This window comes from Thermobia domestica, chromosome 9 (assembly GCF_964235325.1).
Source record: "Thermobia domestica chromosome 9, izTheDome1.hap1.1, whole genome shotgun sequence".
In the NCBI taxonomy this organism is placed as follows: Eukaryota; Metazoa; Arthropoda; class Insecta; order Zygentoma; family Lepismatidae; genus Thermobia; species Thermobia domestica.
Window position 1 is genome coordinate 144,852,058 of NC_137462.1, and position 19,616 is coordinate 144,871,673.

Consider the following 19,616-nt stretch of genomic DNA (forward strand, 5'->3'; position numbering starts at 1 on the left):
AGATTGATAGAATTCGCATCTTGTGTGTATTCTTCAATGCAGTTTTGAAGCTTGTTCTTTGAATACGACACTGCTGTTTCGCCTAGACTTACATATACAAATAATATACTTCGTACTTTAACAAAAACGAGAAATTCAAGACCAATGGAGTAAAACAGCAATAGTTTGGATGTCTCCATTCTGAAACAAAAGAAATGGAGATATGTACAAGCTTGTCATAACCCCCTTTTTTATGAAAGCTTAAATGGCCTATCCTTAGTTTCTCTTTAAGTGACTTCAAAATAGTGTCGCCCAATTTATCCATCTTTGATATGGATGATCCATTTCAATTATTTGAATGTAGTCAATTAGATTCATATCGATTAAATTAAAGTAACTAATCTTATGTGATACTTCTTTATTAATTCTTTGAATCATATTTGCATAAACCACATAAAATCGGTCTAATATTAATTACTTTACAATTAAAAGCAATTAATGACTAATATAGTATTTCTTAATCTCAAGAAATCGCATAGTCAATTGTCCAACAATAACTCTTATTTACTTTTAGTCATTACTTTTTCTATATCTGCAAAAATTTTACAAAGAAAATATGTCATGTCATAATTATAAAAATATAAAACTTCATTGAATAATACCGTTACTACAGAGTATAATATAGCTAGTAATTGTAAGTACAAAATATAAATATTTAACTACGTATATGTTAAATTATGAGCTGATATATAATTACCTTATACTAATATATTTGCGGACGCAGGCATAATTCGAAAGTAGCCTAGACGTTTTGAAATAAAATATATTTTATTCTCATGATGCTATTTTTCCAAGTCTAATTTCTTTATTTTATTTCATTGTTCTTCTTATAGGGAGGCAGTGATAGTTGAGAGAATAGATCATTCAATTTTCTTCACTATGGTATCTTCCTGGATCCTTAATAAGGAGTTTTCATTATTCAGGATGGTTTTCCCTCTCTTTTGATGTCATTCCATGACATCATGGGACCATTGTTTTTCCCTTTGGAGATGTGTTTCGGGGCTCTACTTCTTGATGTTGCTTTCATCCAAAAAAAAACCATGAACTAATATATATCTTCAGATGTCTTTTGTCTAGATCCCGCAGACATTTTCCTTATTAGTAGAATTGCGCAAAAATGATACAAGGAGAGGTTGCTACGAGAAATATTTTCAGTAAAGTTTAAGTAGCTCTCTCTCTCTCTCTCTCTCTCTCTCTATATATATATATATATATATATATATATATATATATATATATATATATATTAAAAAACTGTTATGGGAGTTGGGAAACTAATATTGTGTCCAAGACCCTTCTGCATTTATTACACATTCCATTCTTCTGGGCATGAAATTTATTACATGGCCAATAAATCTATCTTCTTCCCCTACCTCCAGCCATAGCTCGGAAACAAGACCCCACGGTCATCCCGAGTTTTTGGTGGATGTGCCGCGGCCAACTGTCCCTTAGAGTACATTTCACTTCTGCCCACATATTTTCCATGGGATTGAGGTCCACTCTACGAGGCGGCCAGTCAATTAAATCCATCTCAGACTGCCCTGTGAACCATTTCTGAACCGGGAAGTATGTATTGAGGACTAGTCTTGCTGGAACTGAATGACACCATGAAGCTGAAGTACTCGTAATGATGGCACCATGATGTTACTCATGATATGTAAGTACTCAGCACTGTCTATGTGCTCTTCAATTCTGTGAAGCTGTCTGCACCGCTACTGAAAATCAAGACCCAACATAAAATATATACATGAGCACTGCGATTACAAGTAGCCACATATCCAATTCATACAGGTAGCTCTCAAGCGACATACAAAACAACGCCCCTTATTCGATGTTTTGAATATGGATTCATCTGAGAAAACTACATTTTTCAAGGTGCGATCCACATTTGCATGTGCAAATACCAGACCGTAAATTTTGTGTTTGTTTGAGAGTTTTTCCTTCACGGCAGCAACATGGCCACGAAACCCAGCATTACGAAGATTTCGTAGCGCTGTCTGTGTACCAGCACGAAAGTGAAAAGCTTCCCCTAGCTCTCTACGCGTCCTTAGTGAGTCTAGTCGGACTTGATTACCATATTGCAGTAGAGTAGAATTTCTAGAAACACTTGCATTTTGTGCCTGAAAAGTAGAAAATACTATCCTCACTAGAATGAAGGTTTATTTCGGAATTTACTTTTTATCTTATTTCATTTATCTATCTATCTATCTATCTATCTATCTATCTATCTATATATATATATATATATATACTTATACTAATAAATTAATACAATAATAGTTATTTTAGTACACCAATACAACAAGCTTAGTTTTCATTTTTCGCTACCATGAATGGTTTTAATCTCATTATGTCAAATGTATCATTCTTCTGTTAGATATTTGATATACTATGAATTCTCCTTTATTTTTTCTAAAATTCCATCTCGAGTTTTACATTTCTGTGCGAAACATGTAGGAAGGAGCACCTGGTTTCTGTGCAATATGTTGGACCAGAACCTGTTGACGCGGTTCAAATTGTTGAGATTTGTATTTTTGTTTCATATATTTTCCCCGTGATTTGAATCTTGACTGAAGATTCCTATGAGCTAAATCTCGTGTCTTCTTATACATGTTTGATTCGCGTTTCACTTTTTTCATATTCATATGAAATATTCAAAGAAGCAGTTAACTGTGTACTCTGTATTTCGTTCATGAATATGAACACTGAGGGTAAAAATAATAGAGGGCAATAAAAGTCCCAATATGTCATTTTCTTGCCTACGTAATGTTTAAAACAATTCTGTAATACATCATTCATGCACTCCACACGGCATGTATAATAGTGTGCACTTGTATTTGCAGAATTTAGGAGCATACCAAACATTTCAGTCATTTCTTTCATTAGTTTTAGTATACCACGTTTTAAAATGATCTAGTCATAAATAACTTCACTAACGGAATCCGCACTTACATCTGGTATTGCTTTAAGCAATGACATACCTCGTTGCCATATCTACCATTATACATACATATTTATGCCTATACGTATTTAATAATGGAAGTAGACCAAATTGGTCAATACAAATTGATTTTATCGGTGCATATTGTGGGAATGTTTAAGGACGCAATGGTATTTTTCCCGACCTTTTATTTTCCTAACACGTAACACATGTTGCACATTGTCATGTACAAATTTCTTCATGCTTGGCATACTTTTTCAATGTATTACTGTAACATTTAGAAAAAAAAATATCTTCCCTATACTCTTCAGCGTGAAGCTTTTGAAAAATACATTCACGTATCTTCGAAGAATGCAACATATTTCCTTGTTTTATATCAAATCGTGGTAGTCTGCGTAAATCTAATTGTATGTTTACTGTTACTGGATGTGCCTCATGTATGGTTGACTTTGATTACCACTATTACTACAAGAATTGTTCGCATTTCTAAACTTTAATCGTATCAGACAACTGAGTAATTATATATTCTTGTTTTTCCTGCTTTCTATATCTAGAGGAAACACACTAACGTGTAGTCTAATTTATCTATTGTTTCATTTTCTTTTCTTAACACTTGTCTAAGAGACACACCATTTACCTAATATTATTACTAAAATATAGAGAACTCAGTTCTATAATCCAGTGTATCTAAAATACGAAACAATGCCTCATATGCCACATTAAACATTATTAATATCCATCTACTTGAAAATTAAGATAACTTACAAATTATTCCCTTATTCTAATTTTATTAAATTGATTTAACTTTTTTAAAAAAATCACTTTAACATAGGATCATAAAGGCATAGGCCAACAGAGTCTTCTACAAGGTGGTTTACCAATGAAAACTTATTTCGGAGTGTGTTGCGAGGCTCCTAAATTCTCTACTATATTCCTGATAGTAAAGTTGTTTAGCACATGAAACTTCTAGGCATAAATGAAAACGTAAAACCTTCAATATGTGAATTGATTTAATGATTCTAATTATCTGCTGTGTTGTGACATGCACGGCAGTTGACAGATCTCAATTAAACACACACGTGATGATTTCCAATTGATGTGAATGTCCTATAACCTGGTCACTTAGAGCACAATCTCAGCACAAGTTTCCTTAAATATCTTCGTTGGGAATCCACAGAGGCGACTACTAGTTGATTTCCATTGACACTCTTTCGAACTTTATAAGATGCTCACACATTAAGTCAAATCAATGAAGTTTTAAATCAAGATGTAATTCCAGTTTCAGAAAGACATAGAGACAACGTGCGATGTAAAATCCACACACTGCCATTCCAGAAGTGCCATAAACTTTGCTTTTGCTGAGGTTGCTACCTAAAGTACCCGTGGTTATGACATAGGGCCACGCGCTCAAAAGCCAGACCCAGAAATATGGGTTAATGTACAAATCAGAATTTGGTTAGACGATGGAAATCTGTTAATGCAAGCTTTACATACTGAGGAAGCTCAATATGTAAGTTGTCTTCAGCACATAAACGAATTTACAGAAGAGATTATATAATAATTTTTAACATTCTACAATGAATTTTCTAAGATGAAATTATGTGTAGTAACCTTTTTCTTGTCTGTTCACTTTCTTCTTGACAAATGATATTAAATTTGAAAACAAAATACAACATAAATAAAACGTTTATAACTGACTGTTAGAGTATTTTAATTCGTATTATTTTCGTCTCACAGGGAAATTCGAAACCAGAGGAGATACGGATATATTTTCGAGATATCGTTTTCACTAGATAAGATGATAAACTTTTAAGTCTGGTTTCGTGTTCTGCTGTTTCTTGCGGATCGTTACAGTTACCAATTATTTTGTAATTTGTATTTTAAAGATCTCTTTCGACATGGTTAATGGGCTATTCCAAATTGTTTCATGCATCCCTTCATTAATCGAGTTTCCAGAATGAGATGCCTAATACCACCACGCTAATTGTATCGAAAGCTGGAGGAGAGGCTGATAGATAGAAAGGTAGATAGGGGAACGCTCATCAGATATAATGGAAACCGAGATCATCCGGGGAGAAACAAAGCAGTACTGCTGTCTTGGAGTTAGTAGGAGAGCCTACAAAGGCTAGAGGCCAATAATTACCCTAGAAAATAACAGCTTGTTCAGAAACCTGAACGAAGGATGAGTCAGACGACTAAAAGATGAGAACAATCTTAGCACGGAATGGCTACACGGAATGGAACGAGAGAAGCCTAGAATAACTTGGACCTGTACGAAATCTAGAGAAAGAGCTAGAGAAATCTACAAGTGGCTGCCCTACAAGAAATATCATGGAAAAACGTAGAGTGGATACACTTGAAAGAATATATAATCATACACAGTTGAGGACAACAAAATGTGTTCGGGACGGAATTCACTGTGCACAAAAGAATGCTGCACGCTCTAACAGATTATCAGATCATAGAACCAAGAATATACATGATAAGGATAAAAAGAAAATTCTTCAATATCACACTAATTAATATTCATAATCCGACAGAAGATAAAGATGAAATGGAAAGGGACTCCTTCTATCGTCAACTCGAAACAGGATATGAGAATTCATGAAAACATGTCGTCAAAATAATTTTGGGAGACTGGAATGCAAAAAATGGAAAGAAGTTATATATGGTAACCAACCATAGGAAAACCCAGTAAACATGATGAAACAAATGAAAATGGATTCAAAATGAACGGCGCAACCGAGAAGCTTTCATGCACCCTAATCTTTCGCCTTCAAGTATGATTTTTGTGTTTTGATACCATCCATCAACCGCAACCTCTTTCGTTACCTTGCCCTTTTTCTTGGCATTATATCTTAAGCACATCCCCCAAGATTTATATCATATGATTAATTCCAAATAATTACGACATTTTTGCAAAATAATCACCATTTTTAAAGACATTGTTTATTAGTTGAAGTTTTAATGGTTTCTGTAAAAATACGTTTCACTTCAATCGAAGGTTTTAACAATGCACACCAATGAAGAAACGACATTTTTCATGAAACAAGAAGTGCATTGAAGTGTCTAGATTTCTTAACGTGTAATTATTAAGATTTCAACTACTGACGAACGCTGATAGCTATTGTTTCACACAAGCAATATTTTTGTATAAAGCGAGGTTTTTCTTTGTGCGCATGATGTCACTCTATCACTATTTCAACGTTGTATTTTTTCTGACTTGTTGAGTTTCATATCTTACTATCAGACGTCATTATTATTTATTTATTTTACTTATTTCCTAATTTTATTGAAGAAAAAAAAAGCTCCTCCGCGCGGATTCGAACCTCTGATATTTGGGGTTTTCATTTCATCTTCCCTTATTTCACCACTGGTCTATCTGTCCGGTTGTTGTTAGGGCTCATTTGCTGGCTCTTATTCGAAAACAGTAAAAGAAATTTGCTGTTCGCATATGCCGATTGAAAATGTCCCGCGTTCACATTATATATAAGTAAATCAATGTTTAGAGAGTGAAATATAAGGATTCTGCAATTAATATTTAAAATAATTTCATGACATAAAGAAACTGGATAAGATTCGATAAAATGTTTTGTATATGGATCTAAATCCACGATAGTTCTGCTCTTTTGAGTTAAGTTTCCAAGTTCAGCGTTCAGGAGTACGAATTCCCTTGTAAACCTGCAAATTCCTTTGTAACAGTGTAAAAATAAAGGTAGCACCGCCTGGATTCGAACGTGGATGTATAACTTACAAATGCGAAGCTTAAACCACTACGCTACGCAGGCACGGATAGGTACAATGTAACTGTCTCATCTAAATGTCCATTAGGGAAGTAAAGCCGATTAATTCCGTGAGTGTTTCAAGGCTGGTCTGAAAAAGCTTCTACATTTCTTTGACCCACCGGGACTGTTAGTACCAAATGCGAAAGTGTTAGCAACTACGCTATACGGGGCCACACATGCTCCACATCAATTCTTGGAACGGGAAAAGTAAATTCTACATGTGCTTTTCGACATCTTTGGGCCACAGAGTATCAACACAAAACTGGCGGAATATGTGAAAATATTTAACTTCTTTCTTAAAATTTCCCACGCAATCAATGATTAAAGTGGTCAATATATTAAGCATAAGTGGTATTAAATTAGCACGTAAAGACCTTTTTGGTTTGTTTCACTATAACATTCTCGGAGTCATTACTCAGTAATCTTTCCGACTTAAAAGCAGAACGCATACCTACACAGTTCAGCTGGTGTTAAGGGGAAATCTATCATCGTATATGAATGATTCCACTCAATACTTCTATTATTTTATCAAGGGTACTTGATTTCAATATTATTACGTTTACTACCCTTCATTAAAGATACTTGTTTTATACAGTTGTTTCATAGTAAAACGAGCAAAAGTGCCACGGGACAAAACTAAGGTTTAATAAATACAAAACCAAAAAATTGAACGTTGTAGAAGTTGCCTGAATATTATAAAAACTGCCCCTCTTTTCCACTGTAAGAGTGGAATGTTCGAATACGAATTATCTTTATTTTTAATAAAGAGTTACATATACCGAATTCCACACTCCTAACTGAATGAATCCTGACATAGACACTTTGTGGACAAAGAAAGGGAAATTTGAGCACGTAAATCCCCCACTTTCTTGTTTAGGAGAGGAATTTTCGAAAATGCTCAAATACGTTTATTTTTATGAGGACGGGCCCTTACTTTGAATGAGGAGTTTATAGGTCGAATATTATCTCTAACCTCAGGGATTCGCGAGTCATTCTTACTCAAATAATTAAAGTAAACTCTCATTACCCCCCTCTTCAGGAATCCATATTTTAAAATATCCTTTCTTCCTTACCTATTGCTTCCATGACAAAACGTGTTCTCTGTTCAAATTTCATGTTTCTAGCTACTAGTATGGCTTTGGCGTTCATAAGCGAGACACTTTTGCTCTTTCATATAGATTACGTTTCTATTGTTTAATTATTTCGCGTGAGAGTACATATGTCAGCAGTTAAGCCGCAAATTAGCGTGCTCAGTTACACATGGCTTTCTATTATATTTGGTCTAGGAATTAATTCGTGCGGGTGGACAAGAGATGGCGCAACGAACGGAGCGTCCCACAGTTCCGTGTATCCACACATGTGTTGCAAACCCCTGTCATCGCGTATCGTTCGTAGTATAGGGCAGTGGATTAAAGCGTCAACAACACCAGTTTGTAGTTAAGTGAACATGGCGCAATTTGTGCCTGATAAAGTGTTTTTGCGGGGTGTCCTGCTGCATTACTTTAACATGCAGAAAAGTGCGACTGAAAGTCATCGTATTTTGGTGGAAGTGTATGGTGACCATGCTCTAGCTGAGCGAACGTGTCAGAAGTGGTTTGCACGGTTTAGAAGTGGTGATTTCGGCTTGGCAGACCAAGAGCGAGCTGGACAGCCAAAAAAATTTCAAGACGAAGAATTGATAGCATTGCTCGAGCAGGATTCGTGTCAAACGCAGGAACAACTTGCAGCAGCATTAGGCGTTGATCAAACAACAGTCTCCAAACGCTTGAAAGCCATGGGAATGATTCAAAAGATGTCACATTGGGTTCCACATGAATTGAAAGACAGAGACGTTGAAAGACGAAAAACCATTTGCGAATTGCTGCTTCAACGACAGAGCAGAAAGGGGTTTCTGCATCGAATTATTACGGGTGATGAGAAGTGGATCCATTACGAGAACCCTAAACGAAAAAAGGCCTGGGTGAAACCAGGTGAACCAGGTCCATCACAACCAAAACGAGATATTCACTGTGCAAAGGTTATGCTGTGCATATGGTGGGATATGAAAGGTGTGGTGTACTATGAGCTGCTGCAACCGGGTGAAACTATGAATGGAGAACGTTATCGACGACAATTAATGCGTTTGAAGCAAGCTCTGGCCAGAACACGACCAGAATGGGAGAACAGACATGATAAACTTATTGTTCAACATGATAACGCTCGCCCACATGTCGCAAAACCGGTCAAAACCTATTTAGAAAATGTCGGATGGGAAGTTTTACCCCACCCGCCGTATTCACCAGACGTTGCTCCTTCGGACTACTACTTGTTCGATTGCATGAACAACGATTTGATTGGACAGCGGTTTACTTCTTCAGAAGATATCGAAACATGGGTCTCTGACTGGATCGCTTCCAAGGATGAGGACTTCTTTCGCCACGGAATCCATACATTGCCTGACAGATGGGCGAAAGTGGTGGCTAGCGATGGACAATATTTTTCTTAAGGTATTTATGTATTTTGTGTTTGTACTACAGCTTCAATGTGTGCGTACCAACCGCACGAATTAATTCCTAGACCAAATATATATATATATATATCTTTAGAAGTATGGCTGAACCGATAACTGTAAATATATAAAAGAAACGGAATTCTCATGCCTTAATTACCTACCTTATAGCAGCAAATTGAAACAAGGTTCCAATTGCCATAAATATTAAGCAACCTATTACAATCTTTGAGTTGGAGACCCTATCTATGCCTGGAATACCGTAATATGGTTTATCCCTATAGTATCTGTCCTGAGAGCGATTCCTGAAGTGCCAAATTGTCTCATCTCTCCAATACCTAACAACAAAAAGAAACAATGCTATTTATACCTAACAACTACAAGAAAAATATTATTTATAATCATTTACATTATAATAGTCTGATATCAATGCGAATCACTAGGCACAAAACACTGATGGCATAAAAGAAATTTAAAAATGTTATTTCTTTCAATTATATCTATAAGAGGATGACAAACATAATATGTAAATTACAACCTTACGAATTAAATTTAAAATACTTTCAGTTTACTGGTGAGAACGAAATATATACTGCTAAACAGGAAAAATGTGTATGGTTAAGTTACAAATACTCTGTGCGATTCTTTTGGAACATGACATGTCAATGCGATAGTACAGTTCTTCCCAAACACGTCTCACCATGTCAAAGCTGTTCTGCTGGTCTGTTGAAGGCCAACCCATGGTCGGCGATAGGGGGGCAAGACGGGCAGTTGCCCCTCCCCACTTTTTTTGAAATGGGCCCTTAACGTATATAGTTTCATTTGGAAATGTAAAATTTTTATATGTATTACTAATTCATAGAAAAAAAAATGCGATATAATATTTGCCGTTACGAGAATACATATTGGTTATTTGTCTTTCTGTGGAGTTAAAAAAGCTACAGGAGTTGCGTTTTAATTGCAATTCAAAGCAATTAATATTACAATTGCACATTTCTTTAAATGTCGTAGCATATGCTTGTAGTATTTACTGTCTTTCATTTTCTAGGAGTAATAAGATACATTTAATGGCATGCGCGGAATTAAAAATATAAGTTCTTCATTAATCTCCAGTTTCAATATAACTTTTGCAAAAGAAGCCTCATTATTCATTACTATGATTAATATTATCCTTTCAATTTACTTGGTTTGCAAATTCGTTATTAAATAATCTGATCACAATTTTCCAGACAGAATTTTAAGATTTTCATGAGCAAGGAATCAAATCTCTTCTTACGCTTTCGTTGTTTAAGAGTACAAAGGGCTAATAAGTACCTACTTGCGTTACTCTTGTCAATCTACTTAATAAAATATTAAATACTATATACGGTATTTTAACTGAAAAAGATAGTATCTTATTAGTTATACAACCTTTCGTCAAATATAGTGTTAGAAACAACCAGGAAAACTAACACTGATATAGTTACAAATATTCGGATCATGTCTTGCCCCCCAATTTTAACGTCTAATCGCCGCCACTGGGCCAACCCAACCCTCCTTTATATAAGTAAACGTTTATACAAGATATTCCATTCTTTTGTGGATCTTGTAATTCTAAATTTGCACGTTTCATCAACTTCACGATGCGCATATAAGTTTCATGAACACGAGTCAGTGTCTCTTTCTTCTTGCATAGCTAAGTTCTCTCGAACTTTTTACACCAATCATAGATATGCTGTGTGAATGGTGGTTTACCATACCGCGTTCTGAAACGGTGCTGTACAACAGTAACATAATTTCTTTTTGCAAATTCAAGCACCAGAAAGTCTTTTCTTTAATATTGTAGACTTAGGAAATAAAAATGGAAATCAATATTCTAATTTTATCGAAATCTTGATGTTTATTTCACGCACGTGGATTTCTTAGTTTTATTTTTTTCTATCCTCTTGTTAAATTGTTCAGACAAGCCGGAAAAGAATAGCACTATGTCTACATATGTGAACTCTGTTGTTTGTCTCCATTGTATAACTTTTGTATCATGTAGAACTGTGTATGCAACAAATTGTAAGAAACTTTAAGAACTTTTTAATTACCTATGCTGATGAACGTATTTCTCTCAAACTTGACATTTTTCTACAAACTTCGATTTGAGACACGACAGGTAGTACTTTTCCACGTTTCAGCACTCTCTCTTCCTACTTTCAGGTGGTACGATCACTAGTATAGTTACCCGTCACTAGCAGATCATCACCTTAACCTTTCAGAGATAAACAGCCGAGTCCGCAACGCTAACTCTGAACTTAACCTATCCTATGAGAAGTAATGCTTTCAATTACCATCTATCCTCATTCTAAGTTTCACTGGATAAGTAGTGAATCCAGTGGACTTCCCGTTTAGCCTCATTCATCTATCTACAAGGACGAGAACACCGTGCTCGTGGGTTTTCTCGGGGTTCACTCGTTTCCTCCCACTTTCTTCATTCCACCATTTCACTCATCTCTCATCATCACCGTCTCCTTTAGCCTAACCGGCATAACCGTGGGACGTAAAACTTAAAAGATTTCATTTAATTTTTTACAAGGACGAGCCGTTTCCAGGTTCATAAGGGAAGCCACATATATCATCAACAGCAGGTTAGTGAGAGAAATTTGTTCTTGCCTATACAAATTCACTACACTACATTTAACAGTCTACATTTCCTACTCAAATATAAAACATACTTTTGTGTCAAACAATTCACTTCTGCGAAAAGACTAAGATTACCAATAAGAGACTGGTAAAGTACGTGTGTCTTTATGGCACTAACTATTGTAGTATTTAAGCTCTACTTTCATCCCTAGAACAGTGCCAATGCTTATGTCGTCTGCACATATTCACGTTTGTGAAAAAATTAGAGGGCCTTACACCATTAGAAGATGATAAACTATAAACTTGTTAATGTCAATTAATTTGTATGTATAAAACTAACTTTAATTTTATAATTTTGTAAGGTTACCGCTGATAGGCCCGGTAGGGTACAAAATACGCCACTGGAACCATACAACTTCAACAGCTAGATAAAAATGACTACGAACAACGAATGAACATATCTATTATCTTTCGGGTGAAACGAAAGACAATGATGCTTTTCTACGTTTATTTATTGCAGATAAATGACGAGGGATGCTTTCACCTTGTTTTTATGAAGAAGTAAAATGTCGTTATTGATCACAAGCATAATCCTCGTAAATTGTATCAACAGCAGTTAGGGGCAATGGCGTGTGGAATCTCTGCAACATTAACATAGAAGAGGAATGAATACGGACGAAAAACTACAGTAACATCTCACATGTATACCCACATGATACATACGCTACTCCCACCTTAAGTTGCATGATTCCCTTAAGATAAGCCATTTTAATTCCAACCAGAAGACACTACGTCTCACTGAGAACTTCACTAGAAAGGAGTCCGATTTTTCGCCAACCGCGATACATCTAAATGGAAACATTTCGGGCACCTTTGTAATGTTGCCATTTGGATGTAATGCGGTTGGCGCCAGCCTTGACAGTTTGTTTACTCCCAGTGAGAATAGTAAGGACATATTATTAAACATATGATGTATGTATCATCTACAAACCTTTCCTGAGCTCGAAAACAACATCTATATAGAAATCAGAAATAAGTCTATTGCGATATTGAGTGTTCTACGAACGAATTCTATCGCCGACTTTTCGAATGTGGAAGTCGAAATGGCAGGATATATTCACTTAAGTTCATAAAATGTTTAATACGTATAATAATATATGATTTTGACTTTTTTTCTCAATATAATAGCTTTCCAAAAATGTTCGGTTCTCACGCATGCAGCTCCAAACTAAAACTTGATGCTAATGAAAATGAAAAGTTGATGATGAAATTCTTACGCAAATTCTTGTTTGGAGGTTAATATTTTTTAGCACAAAGGCTATATGGGACGTAATTCGAACCACATCCACTCCCACTGGGAACTGAAATAGAAGTTGAGCATCAAACGTAAAAACGAAGTATTTAGTCACGAGAGAACCTAAATACACAGGCTGACTCCTCTTTCTTTTATATCGCTAATGTGAAAATACGTTTCTTAATATTTATACCCATTTATATCCTTCTAATCAAGGAACATTTCACAACTGTTCAATATACAGCATGTTCAAAACGTTACGCAACCTTATGGGAAATCTCATGAACTGTTTTTGTTTCGTTATAGGTCCTGAATAACTGAGCAGCCACGGGCTGTAAGTCACAACAGTGTATATTACAGAAGGCCTGCACAGAGAAGTATAGAACATATTCCAAACAAATTCTTCATGAAGCGGCTGTAAGAACAAGTTTCACAAATACTAGACACGGTCGACCAAGGTTATTAACAGAAGGACGGTTGATTGATTTGCAAGCTGTATAATGTTGTGAGTCCAAAAAAATCAGTGCGACGACCTTCGAGCCAGTCCGGACTCTCTATTGGCAGCGCACACACAGTCTTAGGCATGTTTGAAATTGTACCACTATAAAGATACAGCGGTCCAACATCTGCTGCCTGAAGACATGGGTGCTCCAAAAGATTCCTCTCATTGGTTCAGAATCTGTGGCCCCAGATGGGAACTCGATAATTGGTACTGAACTTATAAGACATGGTTCCATCTGGATGGATACATTAATATCCAAAATTCTTGGATATAGGTCAGTGATAATTCACATGTGCTGACACTCACCAGTAACCACCCACATGTTTCGTCGCATCTACCTGTGTGAACGAAATCGCAGTCACTTTCAGCAGTAATGCAGAAAATGTAAAAAAAACCACGAAAGAAAAAATGTTTTTCCATAAGACTACGTAACTTTACGAACACCCTGTATTTATTCTAAAATTACACTTTTCAATAGTAAGACATTTACGCCGATAGTAATATCGACATTTAAAATTATCAAAACCATACCTGTTATACGAAGATGATCTGAAATCACCGTACTGTTGAGAGAACTCTCCTCTTCTATAGTATTTTTCTGCTGCAAGTGATTCATCATACAACTTTCTTTTGTCTGGTCGTATAAGGACATTATATGCTTCATTCAATTTCACAAATTCAGAGTGATTTTTGGGATTATCATTACGGTCCGGATGGAGCTGAAAGAACAACATTAAGAATATGTTATACTATAGCATTTCTTAAACTAGATATATGTTAAACCAAAGGAAAATAAATTACCCAATTTCGACAACTTACCTAAAGATTGGCAACATATGTGTATTGTAATTTCCAATACCCTGTGAGAAGAATGTATTTAAGAGTGACCGCATTTGACAAATTCGAGAACTAACTCTGTCATGCAAATGAAGAATTTGAAAATCATTAAGGTAAGGTGAGAGAAAGCAGAAATAGTGAGTTGCATTCTACATTATGAAATTATAATAGACTTCCAATCTATGTGAATTAAATATTCACACCGAAATTGGTAGAACTGTCACTTTTAGTTGCAATGGGGGGAGGGGGGATACGTTCGGAAATTGAACTTGTTACCTATTACCGTTTTTCTTCCAAGGATGTTAAAATTGGAACTAGAAGCTTACAGATTTCTAGATCTTCCGTTTTTTTCCCCCTTTCTTTCTTCATGCAACACAAAACACTTCTCGCTACCTAATACAGCTTTTGCTGTATTGCGATCAGTACTAAAACCGGAAATCACAGATTTTATTTCCAGTTGAAACAGAGGGATAGGGATGAAGATGACAACTATTCTTTGGACGCTGAATTCATATCAAAGAAATGTTTCTCGCTATCTCTTACCGTTTCTGTTGATACGCATGTCGAGAGACAGACGGACGAACATAGCCATTCTACAAGATTTCCCATCTAACTAACTCTATGCCCTATGAAAACTAGAGGTTCAATGTAGCGTCCACAAAAGCTCCCCACTGACTTCTGTCCGTAGCTACCTGGATCCAGTTTCTGCTTCTGCGAGATCCATCTTAATTATTGTAATCCCATCTGCGCTTAAGTCTTCCTAATGGTCATTTTCCGATTGGATTTCTAGTCAAAACTTTAAAAGTGTTCCTACTTTTTACCATTTGGCTACATGATCTGCCCACCTGAGTTTCCTAGACTTGATAAGCCTAACAATGTTTAGTAAACGGTATAGATTATGCAGTTCCTCATTATGAAGTTTCCGCCACTCCCGTTCTTCTTGGGTCTCAGGATTTTATTCTCAAGTACTTTCAGTCTGCGTTCTTCCCTCAGAGTAAGCGACTATGTTTCGTAACCATACAGTACAACCGGCATGCTTATCATTTTATATATTTTAAGCTTCAAATTCCTCGACAGAATTCTCCTCGACAAATGATTTTGAACTGAATAATAACATGAACTCCCTGCTTTCAGAATTCATTTAATTTCTTCTTCGATATCAGTTTAGTCTGTTGATATGGGTCCTAAATATTTGAAAGTATCCACTTTGTCGAAAGTATTATTGGATATTTTGGCATCCATAATTTGCACTATTACGATCCCGGCGAAATTGCATGTATTTAGTTTTCTCTGTATTCACTTCTAAACCCATGTCCCTGCAAGCATTTAATAAGACCTCTGCATTTCTTTCTATTGTTCTTCTATTATCCTGTATTACATTTACATCATCAGCATACGCCATAACCTGACGAATACCAGTTTAGCTCTACGCCCTGATTGCTATCTTTGGTTTTCCTTATAGCGTACTCCAAAACAAAGTTGAATAATAATGGCGACAACTCATCTTGTTTCAAACCATTCTCGGCGTGAAGGCTCTGGACAAGAATTTTACTACTCGGACTTTGAAATTCATTTAAATGCATCTTAATTACTCTAACTAGCTTCTTCAGTACCTTTGCAAGAAAGTTATACAATGTTTCCCTCCTAACCGAATAATAGGCTTTTCTCAAATCAATAAATAATGGGTGTACAGAAGTATTGTACCCCCCATTCTTTTCGAGTATTTGCCGAATGGTAAATATCAGGTTGATAGTTCATCGATTTCACCGAAATTCGCACTGATAGTTTTCAACAATTTTATCTACGTATTGTATTTATTTCTTTTGTATGAACTTACAAGTACGAGGAATGTCCTCAAGTAAGTGTAACATGCGTCATATGTACAAAAAATTTACATGAATAAAATAAAGTAATATTACCTTGTCATGATATTCACGTACTCCTTAATCGTATAACAAGAATTTTCTAATAGAAATGATTTTAACTTTTGTCTGAACCTTTTCATATTTTCTTCATACTTTATATCAATAGGTAACATGTACAACTTAACACCACCATAACTTACACTTTTTTGATATATTGCTGACCGGTGATTACACAAATGAAAGTCATTCTTATTTCGCGTATTATGAATATGTACATCCTTATTTGTTACGAATGCCGATGAGTGTTCTTTCAAATACAAAAAGAGACGATACAAATATAAGCTATCCAGTGGAAGTATATTGACCTCCTTAAACAAATGTCTACAAGAAAAATTCGGCTTCTTATCACAAAGTATTCTTATAGCTTTCTTCTGAATTTTGAAAACATTAAATCTCTGACTTGAATTTCCCCAGAACATGATACCATATTGCAAGTTATAATTAAAACACGAATGGTACAAGGTTTTAGCTAATTTTAAATTTACCTTCTTTCTAATAGTCCTTAGTGCATAACATATTTTATTTAATTTATTAATAACTGACTCTATATGAAATTCCCATGTCAGGTTATGATCTATAGTAAGACCTAAAAACGAACAGTGTGTTGTATAGTTAATTTTATTTTGGTTCAGATTAGGGTATATTGGTTTACTGCACTTGTTATGAAAATTTATAGCAATGGATTTTTCAACATTAACAAAAAGATTATTGTTCTTCATCCAAAGAGATACTTCATTTAGTGTTTGCCTAGCATTCTGTTCCAATAATTTTTCATTTTTTCCACTCACTAGCAGAGTGGTATCGTCAGGGAAAAGGGTAATATCTGCCGAAGATATGCTTTTTTAAAAAAAACATAAATATATAAAAGGAAGAGCAATGACCCTAGAATAGATCCTTGTGGAATTCCGTGTGGGATCAATCTTGCTAGTAGTATGTTTGAGAGGATTTTATGGAAGTTTGACAGAAGACAAATGCCTCGATACTTATTACAATCAGTTTTGTCACCTTTTTTGTGAATTGGAAGAAAGATTGATTCTTTCCACTCTTGTGACAGTTCTTCCATGTTCCAGATAAGGAGAATGTGTGTGTGTGTATCGTATTCCACAATTTTTCCCCTTCAGCTAAATATCAACTCAGCCAAAGCTTCGTCTACATCGGAAATTTGCGTTTATATATATATATATTGATTTCTACTTCTGTTTAGTGTAGTATCTGAAATATACAATTGTGTGTGCATTTCCTCTTCTACACGAACATTAGTTTTTGGCTGCGTTTACGCAAATCGTCAAAGATATCTTGCTATCTATTCAAGATGTTATCTGCATCAATGAGAATTGTTCCGTTGGCTTTCTTTAATATATAACCGTGGGGTTGATAGCCTTTCTTAAATTCGTTGATGCCCTTATACATTTCCTGAATGTTTTTGTTTTTACTATTATCTTCAAGTTCATTAATTTTAGCTTTCAAAATTAAATCGTTCTACACTTTTATTAGCTTCAAGTGTAATCTGCGGTTGGAAACTATGTATTGTTGAAATGATTACTACACGACAAATGGACGGCACGTTAATAAGTAACATTTCTTTATTTAATTAATTACGTGCCAGATACAAGATGTAATCGACAGAAGAAATTTAAACAGAGAATGCGATACATAAATTAACAAAAATATGTTACGCTACACCATTGCTTTCTATTAAAAATCAAAAGTTTGTTTACCTGAGTGCTGCGTCGTGACGTTTGAAAGGATGAGATACTTCGTTGACTTTATTCCTGTCAACATTGACGAGCATGTAATTACTCGGAAATTATTTCTTGGAACTGTCTCTTATCCCACACTTACTTTTATTTTGGTGTGCAGGAAAAAGATATTTTCAACACTTAACGTCAAAATGAATTGCTTTGTAAGCCTACTCGATTCTGAAATAGGATAACTTAACTATAAATCGCTATACACTAAAACCGTCACGACTTATTACTCAGATAAACGAAATTTGACCCTTTACAAAAACAACAAAACTACACAGTCTGTGCCACATTATTTGTCTCCATGACCTGACAGTACTAATTAAGATTTTTAAGAAAAGTTCAACTACTACAAGGATTTAGTTTTAGAAGTTGAGTTATTTCAGAAGACAAATTATTTAAAGGCAGGGTCATCCATACTTATTTATTCACCATTCGCAGTATCTAAAATTGTATAATACATTCTTATTAAGAGCTCCGTAATAGATAACGGTAGAAAGTTCTCGAAATTATCAGATAGAACATTCAGTATTACACGGTTAGTCTAAAATTTATTTTGAGTCATATGTGTCTTTGCGTATGATTACCTGAAAGAAAGAAATAATTTCGTATACCTCTTTTGATAATTTTATGAAAGCTTCTCTTATCTCCTTTCTCGTGCAGTTTGACGAAACACCTAATGTATCATAGTATGTTTGGCGCTTACCTCTGGAAGAAGAAATGAAAACATACAGATCAAAGCTCTTTAGGAAATAGGCTATGAACCAAATCACATAATATTTACAGGCCAATTTTCACCAACCACACATTCATTGAAATTACTGCATACTCAATATCCTACGTCTGTCTTGAAATTCTTTCTTTCATTTCAAGAATCATCGCTGGTGATAATTCGTGAAATGGAAAATACTGTCAGATTAATATGATTTGCAAAAATTGGTCCACAATGACGTATAAAATATTTTAAAGTTGAACACAAGAATAGGGGCTTATGAGAGGATACTAAGGGCATATGACCAAGGATACATATTTCAAGAAGTGGAAAATACTGAAGTACATTCCTCTGAAAAGCATTTCAATAGCAATATGCACTTAATTATAGTTGATATTCATAGTAATCCAAAGCATAAAAATAAATTTTACATTGATATACTGAAGGGTAAATCCATGTCAAGTGGTCCAGGAAAGGAATAAATCGTCGCCTGACAATTTTTAAAAAATCTGATTTTTGATGTGCAGTTACCTTACCATGTTGTTCAACACAACCATTATCGTGATTTTAGTGACTTTGGGTTTCAAGTGGCAGCCATATTTGTTTCTGAAGATGTGCCATTTGGTGGTGGTGTAAGGGGTTACAGAATCTGAAGTATCTCAAGCCCTAGTTGTTCTATCGATGTGGAACAAAAACCAAAATGGTCAACAAATTGTAAGCTACAAGACTACGTATTAGCTA

At 35.2% G+C, this 19,616-nt stretch overlaps 1 protein-coding gene across 3 annotated transcripts in view; it reads right to left on the minus strand.

Annotated features, from left to right (window-relative positions):
- The window catches only part of LOC145695083 (dnaJ-like protein 60), a 48,204-nt gene that overhangs the window by 15,722 nt on the left and 12,866 nt on the right, over positions 1 to 19,616 (minus strand). Inside the window, exons 2-5 of one of the 3 annotated variants that reach the window (XM_081771964.1) lie at positions 18,751 to 18,871; positions 14,188 to 14,375; positions 9,418 to 9,591; positions 1,893 to 2,159 (exon numbers count right to left, since the gene is read on the minus strand). In XM_081771964.1, the coding sequence (XP_081628090.1) occupies positions 2,096 to 2,159; positions 9,418 to 9,591; positions 14,188 to 14,375; positions 18,751 to 18,871 (547 nt within the window). In that variant the 3' untranslated portion in view covers positions 1,893 to 2,095. Of the gene's footprint in view, positions 1 to 1,892; positions 2,160 to 9,417; positions 9,592 to 14,187; positions 14,376 to 18,750; positions 18,872 to 19,616 lie in introns of those variants that run through there. The other 2 variants (XM_081771962.1, XM_081771963.1) reach the window with 2 other exon arrangements.